The sequence below is a fragment of the Propithecus coquereli genome, unplaced genomic scaffold (genome assembly GCF_000956105.1).
Source record: "Propithecus coquereli isolate 6110/MARCELLA unplaced genomic scaffold, Pcoq_1.0 Scaffold292, whole genome shotgun sequence".
Lineage (NCBI taxonomy): Eukaryota > Metazoa > Chordata > Mammalia > Primates > Indriidae > Propithecus > Propithecus coquereli.
The window spans coordinates 2209540-2224791 of NW_012148530.1; the positions used below are offsets into that span (position 1 = coordinate 2209540).

The following is a 15252-nucleotide window of genomic DNA, read 5'->3' on the forward strand; positions in this document are numbered from 1 at the left end:
CCCACACAGTATTTATCCTGGCAGAAACACTATTCAATTTTAAGGAAGTTTCTTTTCCAAAACTTTGTTAAGTATCTTTTTTTTTTTTAATTGGGTCATGGAGAAAATCTTTTTGGGAGACAGGTCTATTTGCAAACTATCTTACTTTTCCCCAGATTTCCTGAGTGATACTGGCTTCTTTTCCCAGGAGTGTTAATGGCCACATAGATAATAAAGCTTTTGTGATGAGCTCAGAATCTGAAAAAGTCACTGTGACACCTAAGGTTTTTCTCAAGGGTAGTTTTAGTTTCCACCTATATACATGTTCATGTATACTTTACATAGAAGACATTTTTTTTGAAATTGAAATTTTTAATTTTTTGTTTGACCGATTGTAAGGAATAAATTTGTCTAGATTTCATACTTTTTTAAGGAGAAGGGTGACTCATACAGGTGCTTTAGCCCATTGCTTGCTATCCATCCATGATTTTGTTTTTCTTATTTGATTCCCTTTATGGATAACTTGTTATTTAAAACTAGATTGCAAAAACCAAAAACAAACAAAAAGTACTCAGAAAGGAAGATAGTGAAGCTGAAATAGAAGTAATTTTGAGGAATTCTAGTGAATGATAATTCTGGCTAAAAATAGTTACCATAGAAAATGTCTTTCAACTCTTCTAAGCCTTTGTGAGTTGTTGGTGTCTTCATTATTAAAGTAAGTTATCTTTCTTTTGTGATGGAGAGGTTTTAAAGAAACAAAAGAAGACTCATTGAAGCCTTCACTGAATACTTTCAAAGATCATGGGCTGTGCTGACCAGTTGACCAGCTGCCAGATTTGCTTATTGATATTCCAGGAATTAAGATGAATTGCAAGAAGGCCTGTAACCGTAAAGTTTTTGGAAGTTGCCTTGTGACAGAGAAAAGAGTGGCTAATTTGGGGATGATTTCAGGAAATGTTTTTGAGCATTGATTGTGCATGCTCATAAAGTTCAAATTTTATTGTAAGAAATGCCAGAGAATTTCTTAAAAAACTGTTTAATTTTAATTATTGGAAATTGTTTAAAATAAGTATGCTATTTAGCTACTATGTAATAATATTTAATCTCAATTATATTACTTTAAGTGAAGTTTTTATTGTAATGGATTCTTATAAGAAATATTATACCTAAGGATAATACCTATGAGGGCCTACTGCTTTCTTTGGATAAACTAACTGATTATACTATTATTTGTTTCCTATAGCATGTTATTCAGAACACTGATCCTGTAGGATACACTTTGAAAAAAAAAAGTATTTGGTGATTTATTAAGTTGTGATACTGCATACTCAACGTATGGAAAATCAAAGTGCACATTAGCACTTAGGGCTTCAGAAGTCCTACATGAAAGGACCTTTTAAAATTTTGTGTTAAAATCAGTTTTCTATACTTAATTTGATTAGAGAGAATTTTTAAAAAACTTATATAATGTATATAACATCCTTGAGAAATAGTATTCCGTGGCAGTACTTTGAACAATGTCGTGTACATTTTCTTAAAATTAAAATCTTGATCCACTCTTTCCCCGATTACCCTTCCTGGTAGAAAATCCTGTTACATTACTAACTAGGGTTTGCATTATTTTGGCCTATATCTTGCAAAACCAGTATGTTTGGCTGTGTGATTTCTTTTTAAATACATGTAAATCTTTTTGAGAGGCAGTATGATATACTCATTCAGTGCATGAATTCTAGAATCAGATTGCTAGAATTTGGATTCTGCCATTGTTATGTATCCTTGGGCAATTTATTTGACCTTTTTGTGCCTCAGCTTTTCCATCATAAGACAGGAACAATGGTAATACCTGTCTCACAGAGTTATTGTGAGAATTAAATCTAAAGTCCTCTTAAAACACTGGTAAGGGGTCAATAAGTGTTAATTCACATGGTAAGTGGTAAGTGTTAATTTTTATACAGCATGTAATTTTTATGTACAGCATGATTATAGAGCATACACATAGTTTTATGGATAATATAACTAAAAAGATTTAGACTTGTAGCAATCCAAAGTATCAGTTCAGTGGTTAGCACTGGCCTGCTGCCTGTTGTAAATATTTATTGGAATACTGCCACACTCATTTGTTTACATATTGTCTATGACTGTTATTCTACAACAGCAGAGTTGAGTAGTTGCAATAGAGACTGTATGGCATGCAAAGCCTGAAATAATTGTTATCTGGCCCTTTGTGGAAAAAGTTTGCCAACCCTTGATCTAGATGTCAAGAAATGCTTTATACTACCACATGCTAAGTGCTAATGAATGTCTGCTTTTAGTATTATTCACTGAACAAATATTTATTAGGGTCATTCTGTATATTTCAGACTACATAAGAAAAATTTGAAAAAATGTGTAAAAGTTTAAAACTGAAAAAATCCTTTCATTTGCATTCCCAGAGTGAGCAATTAATAACATTTAATATATTTATTTTCAGCCTTTTTCCCCTCTGTAGACATAGTTGTATATAGATTAAAATTAGTCTTTGTTTATATTTTGCTTCATTTGTTTAATACAATTTGGTGACCTACTTGATATCAAGAGTATATTCCCATATTATTGAAAAATTTTGGTGTTTCTAATGACTTCCATCTATTATACATACCGTAATTCACTTAAACAATAGCCTGTTATTAGAGATGTAGGTTGTACTGAACTTTGTGCAAATAATATTGAGATCACATCTTAGACCATGAATTTTTATTTTTATGTATTTCTTTGGCATAGATTTCTAGATGTGGAGTTCTGGGGATGAAAAGTAATCAGTATTTTCTGATGACATGTCAAAATCCTTTTCTCAAGGAAAGTAATCATAAGTTAATTTAGTTTTTTCTTAATATCTCTAGGAAAAAATAGATTTTCAGCATGCTCATGGGTTACAAGAATTGGAATTTATTCGAGGACATTCTGATACAGAAGCAGCAAGACTGTGTGTGGACCAATGGCTAAAAATGCCAGGTACTCTTTAGAGATTACACTAAGGTTACTGAGCTTCCCCAAAGCCTTAATGGAGAAAGTATGTCTTTTTTTCAGTTGCTAATAAGCATATAAGGTATTGAAATTTAGTTTCAATGATACTACTATCACCTCTTAATGGCTTACTTTATAATGGCCTACTTTTACCAATTGTCTTTCTTCTTTGGCACAAGTATACTGGAGTATAAGCAACATAGGTCATCCCTGAGCTCATTTGCTATTACTCATTTATTTGTTCATATATTTAATGTTTATTGCATGAACTAGTACAGGTGTCTAGGGGAAGATGTATCATAGGTTATTTGCAGTCAGGAAAGGCTTTGCTAAGAAAGTGGAATTTAAACTGAGATCTAGAGGATTAGTGTATACTTTTTCTACAGGCACATGCCACCACATGCCACCAGGCTAATTGTTAAATTTCTTTTGTGAAGACAGGGTCTTGCTATGTTGCTCAGGCTGGTCTTAACTTCCTGGCCGCAAGTGATCCTCCTGCCTTGGCCTCCCAAAGTGCTAGTGTTACAGGTGTGAGCCACCGTACCCAGCTTAATACCCTCTTTTGTGTTGTATCAAATATTCAAGGCATTTGAGTGAAACAGCCACAAGAGATTTCTATTATTATTATTATTACAAAAGAGAGATAACAGTCAAACTATCTGTGTATTAGTATCCTGGCAATTCTTTTTTATATAGTATAACTCTATAATTTTCCATCATATATTATGTGTTGGGATTTCCCTGAGAAAAAAATTTGGTCAGAGGGATTAGTTTACAAGAGTTGTGTGACTTTAAGACCAGGCTTATAAAGAAAGAAAGGGATGAAGAATGGATCAGGATAAAGGATGATGAATTAAGAGAAGGTAATGGTGGGCAAACTATTTTCTAATTGACTATTTAAAGGGAAAAAGAGAAGGGATGAAATAGAATAAATAGAAAGGGGAGAGATATCAACAATAAGTAAATCTTTGCTTTGTGTTCTGTAAGTTTGTTATTAGTTACACCTGCATTACTTGAAGTCCAGATTGGACCTGATTGATCTCAGTGGCTGGATTCATCAGAAAATAACAACACTCTTATCTTCCTTCCTTCCCTTCCCTCCTCACTCTGCCTTCTCCATCCCAGTTACAATGTTTAACATAATTTTCATAGAGCCCAGATACTTCAGCAGTCCCCAGCCTTTTGCACCAGGGACCAGTTTCATGGAAGACAAATTTTCCATGGGGGGCATAGGGTATGGGTTGAGGAATGAGGATGGTTTTGGGATGAGTCAAGCACATTACATGTATTGTGCATTTTATTTCTATTATTATTTAATATTACATTGTACTACATAATGAAATAATTATACAGCTCACCATAACGCAGAATCAGTGCGAGCCCTGATTCCGAGCTTGTTTTCTTGCAACTAGACTGTCCCTTTGGGGGTGATGGGAGACAGTGTCTGATGTGACAGGAGGCAGAGCTCAGGCGGTGACATAAGTGATGGGGCAGCTGTAAATACAGATGAAGCTTCACTGGCTAGCCCACTGTTCACCTCCGGCTGTATGGCCTGGTTCCTAACAGGCTAGGACTGGTACTGGTCCTTGCCTGGGGGTTGGGGACCACAGCTCTGTAATATAACTAAACCTTATAATGCATTTAAGATGGTTAAAAGAGAAACTATGAATTAGAAGAAAAGATTTTTGCCAATTTATATAAATGAAATGAATGGAGTAGGGGCTTGACTTTCTCATGCATTTTATCTTTAACGTTTCTTAGCTGTTGAACTTAAGGAAATGGACTTTTTTTCCTTAAGACAGTGCTACTTGGAAATGTTAAGGGGTTTTTTGGTCACAACTATTTACTTTTATGTTATTACATCATTTATAAGAGAGGTTGTAAACAATTATAATAAGGCGCACCCAGTTGATGCTGTATCATAATTTTCATTGTTTTATCATAATTTTGATCACCAGTGCAAAGGATAAGTGTCTGAAATAGAAACTTAAGAATTTATATTCTGATGATGCAGGACTGAAAACAGGTACAATTAATTCTGGAACAAAAAGTTCATTCCGAAGAGGAGGCCAAATGCGGGTGTCTGGGAAACCAATTTTATGTCCTATAATGCATTGTAACAAGGAATTTGACAATGGGCACCTTCTCTTAGGACATTTGAAAAGGTAAGTAGGATATTCAGAATAGTGGATGCTAAAAGTGTGATACATCTCTGCCATTATAATTACAGCTTTATATTCCAGACTCAAATTGTTTTGTGCCATTATGATATAATGATTTCTAATTTACATTTCTTAAGTTTCCTAAAGGCTTGGTGAAGTCAGATTTTTCTAGTGATATTCTGTCTTCTTTGTGAGTATAGTTTTTAAGTATGTGTTTTCCCCTACTATATCTAATAAAATTCTGAACATATTTTTTACATTGCAATGCAGTTGGATCAGTTTTAGAGAAATCTAGCCCATAAATGTAAATTTCAGGAGACACAGAGCACTTAACAGATATTTGGTCTAGTCTGAAGAAAGCTAATGTGGCATTACAAAATAAATGCTTAAGGCAAATCATTGTAAGCAAAATTAATAATAATGAAATATTTATGAGACCCATTTTGTCAATTTATTGAGTTTTTGAATAGTAGAGCTTGAGAAAGTAGATACCAAGGGAAGGTGGTATTAAAGGTATTAGACATTCTTTCCCCACAGTCTCCCTTTATAATAACCACTGAAAGATGAGAATTTGAGAGTTTGGTGCTCTAAGCCATTGTCTTTTCCAGATATCTCACTCTGCTTACTCCTTACTTTACCAAGAGAGGCTTCTAGAGGGAGTTGCAGCATTCTATAAATAAATGGGTAGCATACTATATCTATCTATTGTCTTCCAAGCAGTTTAAAATGATGCAAATTTGTTAAATGGCTAAAAGGAAAATTAAAAGGATTTAAAGGCCACTTATAAGAAATAGAGGTGTGCCAGAAATCTTAACATGAGAGATTATTATTGCAGTGGTTCATTTAAATTTATTTATAAGTCTTATGGTAACGAAGGCAAGAAGTAAAATTATAATTTTCCAACTGGAAGCTCACCAGTTTGGCAAGAAATGCCTAAATCCATTTTGTTGGATCTTGAGTAATTTTATGAAATCTTGAGCTAACTTTTGGTCACTTTCTGAGGGGATTACCTGGCATATGGGAGCCACTTGATATTTCTTGAATATGAAAAATATTATTTAATTTTTGAGTAGAAAAGTGTAAAGTTCTGAATGTGTGTATATGTGTTTAGCTTCACAAATGAAACAACATAGTTTGTCCCCTGGAATGTAGATTTTTCTAATATTAACCTCTCTCTTGCTGAATAGATTTGATCACTCTCCATGTGATCCAACAATTACACTACATGGACCTTTCTTCAGTTCCTTTGCTTGTGTAGTATGTTATAAAAAATTTGTTACTCAACAGCAATATAAGGATCACCTTTTTGCTAAGGTAAGAGCGTGTCCTCAGTTAAGAGTATTTTTTTTCTAGATAGTCATGGAGTTGGGTCTGTAGGTTTTTTCATACTGCTCTTAAACTTGCAATCACCAGTGATACACATAAGGATCAAAATTGTGATTGTCTATTGAAATAAAATGATTTGGGCCATTGAACTATTGTTCATGGGTAAACTTGATGGCTAAAAGCTAGTAGTCCTAGAGATTATCATCAAAATCTTTCCTTTTGTGGAGTTGCTCCATGAAAGTTAAATTACCTTACTCTAGATGCTTTGTGAGCTAGTTAGATGAGAACTAAAAACCTGTTCTCTTTTTTTTGAGACAGAGTCTTGTTCTGTTGCACCCAGCTAGAGTGCAGTGGCATCAGCCTAGCTCACTACAACCTCAAACTCCTGGGCTCAAGTGATTCTCCTGTCTCAGCCTCCCAAGTAGCTGGGACTACAGGTGTGCGCCACCACACCTGGCTAGTTTTTTCTATTTTTAGTAGGGACACGGGATCTCGCTCTTGCCCAGGCTGGTGTTGAACTCCTCACCTTAAGTGATCCTCCCGCCTTGGCCTCCCAGAGTGCTAGGATTACAGGCGTGAGCCACCGTGCCCGGCCTTAAAACCTGTTCTTAAGTCCACTACCTTTCACTGCTTGTTGGAGCCTTGTAGTAAATAAGAACTCCTTTATTAATGCTAGTATTAAGAAATAGAACTAGTATTTAAAAAGCTGTGTCTCTTATTAAGTGTTAAATCTCAAGGGACATGAGTTGATTCATGGATATGTAAATCCACGTAATGTAGCACTCTAATGAATTTTTACCACATTTGATAGTAGATATCCTTAATGACTAACACTGTAAAAGTATTACATGTTCATTGTGGAAAAATTTTAAAATATTAACCAAAAAAAGTAAGAAATCATCCTTGGTCTCACAGAGATAACCACTTTTAATATATATGTTTTTACTGTTTCTCCACATATAGATAAATATTTTTACGTAAGGTATCTAAATTGTTTTGTGATTAAAAACAGTGTGTTGTAAAAATAAACACTTAAATATTTGTTGAATCAATGCATACATTTCTATATTTTAAATCAATGAATAGTATTCTTCTGTATGAATATATTATAGTTCATTTAATTTCCTATTGGATGTATTGTTTAATTTTTTTTCTATTATTAAAAACAATACCACATTAAATATCCTGGTAGCGAAAAACCTATGAGAAGATCCATATTTGATGTATTTACTGAGTAAATATTAGGAATTTTAAATAGTAAAGTAAGTCCAGAGGTCAGTGGGGTTTTTTACAAAAAATTGAATTTTTAGAATTTATATCTAGAACTAACTATACCTGAAAAGTAACGTACAGAATAGCTTCAGTTCCATGTAGGGTCACAGCAGAGAATTAAAGCTTACATTACTGTTATATCTGATCGAATTCTGTCGTCCTCCTAGCCTCCATCCTGGCACTAGAGAACATTCCCAGAACAGATTTGCATCTTGGAGCAGGTTTTGTTACACACTCAGTCGTTAGTTTTTGGGAGCCTGTATCTTGTTCAACACTGACTAGGCACTGTAGTAGAAGAGAAATCAACTATAGTTCTTACACACAGGGAGCTTGTGCTCTAGAATGAACAAGCCTTGATGCTACAACATAAGTGAAATAGGAGTTCAGAGAAAGGAGAGAAGTATCAGCTGGAGAATTTGGCAGAGCATTGTGGAAGAGTAGAGGTCCTTCAGATTGTATTTGGACAAATAGAAAGTAAAAGCGATGGAATTCTGGTGAGGTTGAAGAGCCTAAATAGAATAGTGACTATAGAAATAGGTAGTGTGCAGAAAGCAGTTAACATAACAAGGGCTTACAGTGTTGGCTCTTGGGTGGTGTCTGGGAACCTGGGAGAGTTTCAGCCATTCTCTTGACATGAGTGACTTAGCGTATGAACAATATGGTTTATGCCGAACACCAGCTTTCCTTATGGGAGTCTGGAATTTTCATGCATGCTAGGCAGAGTCTGTCTCTGTGACCAGCTCTCATTGAAAACCCTGGACACTGAGTCTCTAATAAGCTTCTCTAGTAGACAGTAGTTCACATGTGTTGTTATAATTCATTGCTAGAGAAATTAAATGTGTCCTGTGTGACTCCCCTGGGAAAGGTTTCTTGAAATCTTTCACCTGGTTTCCTTTTGACTTAGCCTCTTGTGCTTTTTCCTTCTGCTGGTTTTGGTTTGTATCCTTTCACTGTTGTGAGTCATGGCTATGAGTACAACAGTAGTGTCCTGTGAGTCCACCTAGCAAACCATTGAACTTGAGGGGAATCTGGGGGATTCCCAACACAGATAATAACCTGATTGTAAAGGCACACGATCTTGAACTTGATATTGGCAAGAGGGAACTATTATAGAACAAGTGACGTGATGAAAGTAATGCATTGTATCTTTAGAGCTAGAAGGACTTCTAATTATAGAACCCAGTTCTTTCCCTTTTTTGGGGGACACAAAAAGACTGAGTGGTATTAGAATGGCAGTGGTTTTCAGAGTGGATTCAAAGATGTGGACAAAGAGACAAGTTTAGGTGACTTTTATAGTAATTTAGTTTTGAGGTGAGAGAATTGTTTGACTTAGGTAATAGCATTTAGAATGAAAACCTTAAAATGAAACCAAAAGACATATTGAAGAAAAATGATAGGATTATCTATTGCCATGACAAATGGAAGGTTTAGGGAGAGAAGGAAAAAAGGGTACAAGGGAACTACATTCCATTTTTTTTTTAGTGTTTGCAGTAGGTTACTAATATTCTACATTTTTCAGAACTAGAGTTCTTTCAGGACATGTTTCCCTATTCCATGTTCTAAGTGTTCACTGTAATGAGCATATTCATCTTTTTACTTTAGTAAATTTGAATAGGTAGTTTAACCTCAAAATTAATTCTTTCATTTGTTTTTTCCTGTTTCATTAATTTGTTCATTTTCTTTTTTCTGGGAATCACATATTCCATGCAGTTGTGCCCCCTTTTTCGCCTTATATCTAGGAAGTAGATTGATGACATTCAGCCTTTTGAGAAGCATTATGGTAAAATAGAGCAAAGGCTTTGATGTTAGATAGACCTGGGTTCCTTCCACTGACATTTTTATTAGCTACATGTTCTTGGCAAGTTACTGAACCTGTGAGCTTAGTTTCTTCATCTCTAAAATGGTATTGTTATACTTACATACAAAGTTGTTAAGAGAAATGTAATACTTTATCTAGCACTTTGAGCCCGACCCACAGCCCTCAATAATGGCCTATTTCTTGGCATGTCTGTCAGAAGGATTCTCTTAAAGGAAACTAATGTGCATTAGGTTGTAATTGGCCTCTCTTAAATGAACCAGAAGAGGTCGCTAGAAGATTATATAAGGCTCATGTTTTTCATACCTATTCTGTTTTGTAAAGATGGCATTCTCTGAAGAAAGAGAGTCAAATGATTCCCAATTTGTATTGTTTTCCTTGCTTCCCTCCCCTTTTTCTTTTATCTCAAATATCTTTGCTCTAGATTAGGCTTTCTCAAACTTTAATGTGCACACGAATCACTTGGGAATTTTGTTAAAATGAAGATTCTAACTCAGTAGGTCTGGGGTGGGGTCTTAGATTCATATTTCTAGAAAGCTTCTAGGTGCTGCCATTGCTGCTGGTCCTTGGGTCACACTTTGAATCGCGAGTTTCTAGTGACTTTTGACGTTAAAGCCATCCAGTGGGTATTATATCACCAGATAGCTTCCTGCTTTTTCCCCTTTTTTGTGATGGTAGTGGTGGATATACTGTAGGCTCCTTTGTGCCTCAGTGTCACTTGTGAGTCAATAGGGCTTCCACTCTTTATTCTGTTTCTAAGGGTATTATGTCATCTAAGGTGATTTTTCTCCCTTGCTAGTGTGTTCTCCCCATCGCTAGGCAACTACTAAACTATTAATACTTTGTCAATAGATTTCTGGACATTTCATATAAATGGAATCAAACAATATGTGGCCCTTGTGACTAGATTCCTTCACTTGCTATAATGTTTCCAAGGTATATCCAAGGTTTTATCACATATCAGTAATTCATTCCTTTTTATTGACAAATAATATTTCGTTGTATGGATGTATGCCAAAGTTTATTTATCAGTTCATCAGTAGATGGACATTTGAGTTATTTCTACTTTTTGGCTATTATGAACAGTGCTTCTATAAATAAATATCCAGGTCTTTTTGTGGACATATGTTTTAACTTCTCTAATGAGTTAAATTGTTCAGTCTTATGTTAACTCTTTAATTTTTTGAAGAACTACCAAACTGTTGTCCAACACACTGCACCATTTTCCTTTCCCACTCGTAATGTACGCAGGTTTTAATTTCTCCACATCCTTGTCAACAATTATTATTACTTGTCTTTTTTAATTTAGCCATCCTACTAGATGTAAAGTGGTATCTTACTGTGATCTACTTTTTTTGATACACAAATTTATAATGGTGGATTTTATTTTAATGTAATCAGAAATATGGTAAAAAGGAATTGAATAATTTACCAGATACCCTGTTTCTTATTCCTTCCCCCAGTTTGTAGAAGGTATTTACAAATATGCCATAGTTTTGTAATAGATATGTTCTAACAAAATTTTATGTAGAATCACATTTTGGTTTTATTGAGAAAATCATTTAAACAAGCTTTATGTTGAATCCATTAGTAATTCATAATTAAACGAAAAATGATTTTATTTACTTAGTTTAGAGTTCTTCAAGTAGGAGAAACTTGTATAAATTGTTAGTTAGTAAATATCTTTATTGCTGTTATCATTTAGAACCTTCTAATTGGAATGCAAAATGTGCTCCTGATGGTTATTTCTTCTGTGCGGCTCTCAAATTAAAATAGGAGTTGGGGAGGAGGGAGTAGTGAAAAGAGCATACAATTCGTAACCAAGATATAAAGCTGGATTTGAATGCTAGGAATATCTTTTCTAGGGGTACAACTTACATTTGGGGGAGAGGGTGGTAAGTTCGTCAGTTTCAACTTTTCTCAGTTGTAAATAATGAAAATAATACCACATGGATTTGTTAAGGATTAGATGGATAAACATTCAGAACCCTAGTATGGTGCTTGACTTGTGCTCAATATAAAAGTAAATTTTCTGTCTCTTCTGTCTTGTATCTCGTAAGTACTACACAAACTATTCTGATATTATTCGTATTAAGAGTAGTAAATTTAAGAAGGCACAATACAATTTTAAGGCTATTACTCTAAAGATCATTAACAAGAAGTTATATTTATAACAAGTACGCACATATATACATATATAAATATACACTTTTCTTTTTTAATTTCCAATATTAGACTAGAAGTGCCTCTTAACCAGGTTTGGAAGCCTAGATACTAGAAAAGACATGCCTACTTGAGTATATCAAAATTTTAAAAGTGATCATAAACAAAATTAATAGATACTTAGAAAAATATTTGCAAAATGGAGGATGAGATGAATAATTAATTTTGATAACAAAGGACTGATACAAATTGACCAGAAGGGGAGAGAGCAAAACAATTGAAAAATAAAGCTAAAAGATATGACTAAGAAATTCACAGAACACATCCAACAGAAGAACAAATGTATTAATAAATGATCAAACTCACAGAAAATGACATTAAAGTAAAAATGAGTATCATCTGTCAGACTGGCAAAAATGAAAAAGATGCATAAAATCTATTGTTTCCAGGCTCATTCGGTGCTGTAGGATATGTGAATTGGTAGAGCCTATTTGAAAAGCAATCATACAATATCTTTTAATCTTCAAATATGTGTACCCCTTTAACTCTATAAAGCCACTCTCAATAATGAGGGAGAAAAGCACCTAAAAGTAAGGATATATATTCAAGGATGTTTACATCATCATTGTTTTTAGTGAAGAAAAAAAACCCAAAACTAAAAAAAAAAAATCTAGAAATGAATGGTTGACTAAATTGAATAGATTCACACCATGGCATAGTTTGTAACAATTAAACTATACCAGTTGATTTTTAGGGATTTTGAATTAGAATTAGAACTATACTAGTTTTTAGGGATTTCATTTTCATTGTATATTATGGAATGAGAAAACTAATAGGTAAAAGTCTTTAAGATGATAATATTTGATAAAATAATGGCATTCCCCTTACATGTTTATTTCTATATATCTTTGTAAATGATTAAGCATGGAGAAATATATGGGAGAATAATATTGTAAACAATGGTTACAGGGTAGAGTGAACAAAGTAAAACATTAGAAAAAGTATATGTGCTGTCACTACATTTATGCACTTATGTAATATTACATATGAATGTGTATGTAAAAAATGAAAAATATGTAGAAAGCAAATGTACTTGTATATTTATTTCAGAAAGAGCTATAATTTATTTCTGAGAAAAAAACTAAAAATTTTACATATGGGACCTTGTTTATGATAAAAGTTCCATAATTCACCTTAGAATAGAAAAGTTTTCATGTTAAAAATTGATACAGGGCCGGGCGTGGTGGCTCACGCCTGTAATCCTAGCACTCTGGGAGGCCGAGGCGGGCAGATTGTTTGAGCTCAGGAGTTCAAAACCAGCCTGAGCAAGAGCGAGACCCCGTCTCTACTAAAAATAGAAAGAAATTAATCGGACAACTAAAAATATATAGAAAAAATTAGCCGGGCATGGTGGCGCATGCCTGTAGTCCCAGCTACTTGGGAGGCTGAGGCAGTAGGATTGCTTGAGCCCAGGAGTTTGAGGTTGCTGTGAGCTAGGCTGACGCCACGGCACTCGCTCAAGGCAAGAGAGTGAGACTGTCTCAAAAAAAAAAAAAAAAAAAAAACGGATACAGGATATTCTAAATAAATAATAGGAAATTTTGAAGCTGATTTTAAGAAATTGAGTATTGATTTTAGTTGTCTGTAATACAGCTTTGCCTTATATTTCAGGAAACCACAGATGATGGACATAACAACAACCTTCTTCCTCAGATTATTCAGTGTTTTGCGTGTCCAAATTGCTTCCTTCTTTTTAGCAGCAAGGATGAGTGTTTGAAGCATATGTCTGGGAAGAATCATTTCCATCAGAGTTTTAAACTGGGTGGTATGTTAATACTCTTCTTCTGAAAATTATTAAACTACTTTAATCTTTGTTGATTTACCATACTTCTCAGATCATTCTTGAGGTTACTTATCCTCATATTAGTTTTAGAACCATAGAAGTGAAAGATTATTATCTCAATTTTCATTTTTTAAAAGATTGTCAATATTTATTTGTACCTATGAGTAAAATTTACTTCAAGGAGTGAAAAGAAACTTGGGAAGAAAAGATTTATTCAAGATAATGTTTTTGTTATATCCACGATATCTAGCAAGTTGGGTGTTTCTCTGCATTTAAGACTCAAATTTTAATTTGAGTGTAAGGCATCCTTTGTATTTAAGGGCAGAAAGTGGCTTCCCTTAGATTTTTATTACATAAATAACTGTCTTCTTTTACTTACGCCAACTGGTGTTGTGAAAGACAAAGGGGAGAAAGGTTGGGTCACTCTGTACTCAGATAACTTTGCAAGTTACAGTTTATTTTGTCTTTCAGATGACAAGGGAACAGCACATCCAATATCATTTCCATCTTTTGCAAAGAAACTTTTGATCTCTCTGTGCAAAGATGTCCCATTTCAAGTTAAGTGTGTGGCCTGCCACCAGACACTGCGTTCCCACATGGAGCTCACTGCCCATTTCAGGTTTGTACAGGTCTCGTCTTGGGCTGTGAGGCAATCCTAATGAGCTGTTTGCTAATGAGAGGATTCAACAAATACTTTTCTAGTTCATGTTTCTCTCCTTTTAAAATGAGAATATACATTTGCCTGCAAATTAACCGAATTTAGCATAATGAGAAAAGTCACAGGTGTGTAAAAAGTGGATATATTGATATTGCTGTCTATGTAAGACAAGCTAACAGTTCTAAGTTTTTTCCTATGTGTGTTCTGTGATTGTGAGTAGGGGAGGAGAGTGTTAAAATAGAGCCTTGCCTTTAAATCAACCAGAATGGAAAGTATCATATACATGTGAAAGATTAAATCTCAGTGAAAGGCCAGATTTGTCAAGTAATCAAGAAGGATTTTTTTTCTTCGTCTTTACAATGGAAAATTTTAAGCAATATAGGAAAGTAGGGACAATAGTATAATGAGCCCCAGGGTACTTTTCACCCAGCTTCAGTAGTTATCAACACGTGACAGTCATGTTTCATTTATATTCCTACTCTCACAAGTTATTTTGAAGGAAATCCTAGCCATCATATTATTTCATCTATAAATACTTCAGTATGTACTGTAAATGATAAGGACTCTTCTTTTTTTAAAAAAAATGTAACTGTAATACCATTATCACACCTTAAAAAAATGAATAATTTCTTAATATCTTCAGTTGACTCAAGTCAATTTCATATTTCCTTGATTATCTCATGAAGTTTTTAAAAGTTGGTTTGTTGGAATCATGATAAGCAAATCTGTAGTTTGTATTTAGATGCTATGTTTCTTAGGTCCCTTTTTTTTTCTTGAACATACATTAAAAGTTTGTTTTCCACGAAGTGACACAATTGCATTTGTTTAAGTAGAACAGTTGTTTTCACAAACCTTCAAGTAAAATATGTTCTCAGTAAAACTGAGGTAGTAGATAGTTAACAGTCCTGGTGCTGACTTATGTTTCATGAGTTCAAATCCTGGTTCTGCCTTTTAGTTTTATTTTTAATTTTTTATTATCAAAAATTTCAACTATAGAAGTAAACAGAATAGTGTAATGAACACCCATTTA

The 15252-nt window shown here is 34.1% G+C and overlaps 1 protein-coding gene across 2 annotated transcripts in view; it reads left to right on the forward strand.

The window, feature by feature from the left end:
- Positions 1-15252, forward strand: part of ZNF451 (zinc finger protein 451) — a 73693-nt gene that overhangs the window by 32013 nt on the left and 26428 nt on the right. For both annotated transcript variants that reach the window (XM_012648725.1, XM_012648726.1), the window contains exons 5-9: positions 2859-2970; positions 4997-5147; positions 6332-6458; positions 13393-13546; positions 14036-14183. In XM_012648725.1, the coding sequence (XP_012504179.1) occupies positions 2859-2970; positions 4997-5147; positions 6332-6458; positions 13393-13546; positions 14036-14183 (692 nt within the window). The remainder of the gene's footprint in view (positions 1-2858; positions 2971-4996; positions 5148-6331; positions 6459-13392; positions 13547-14035; positions 14184-15252) is intronic.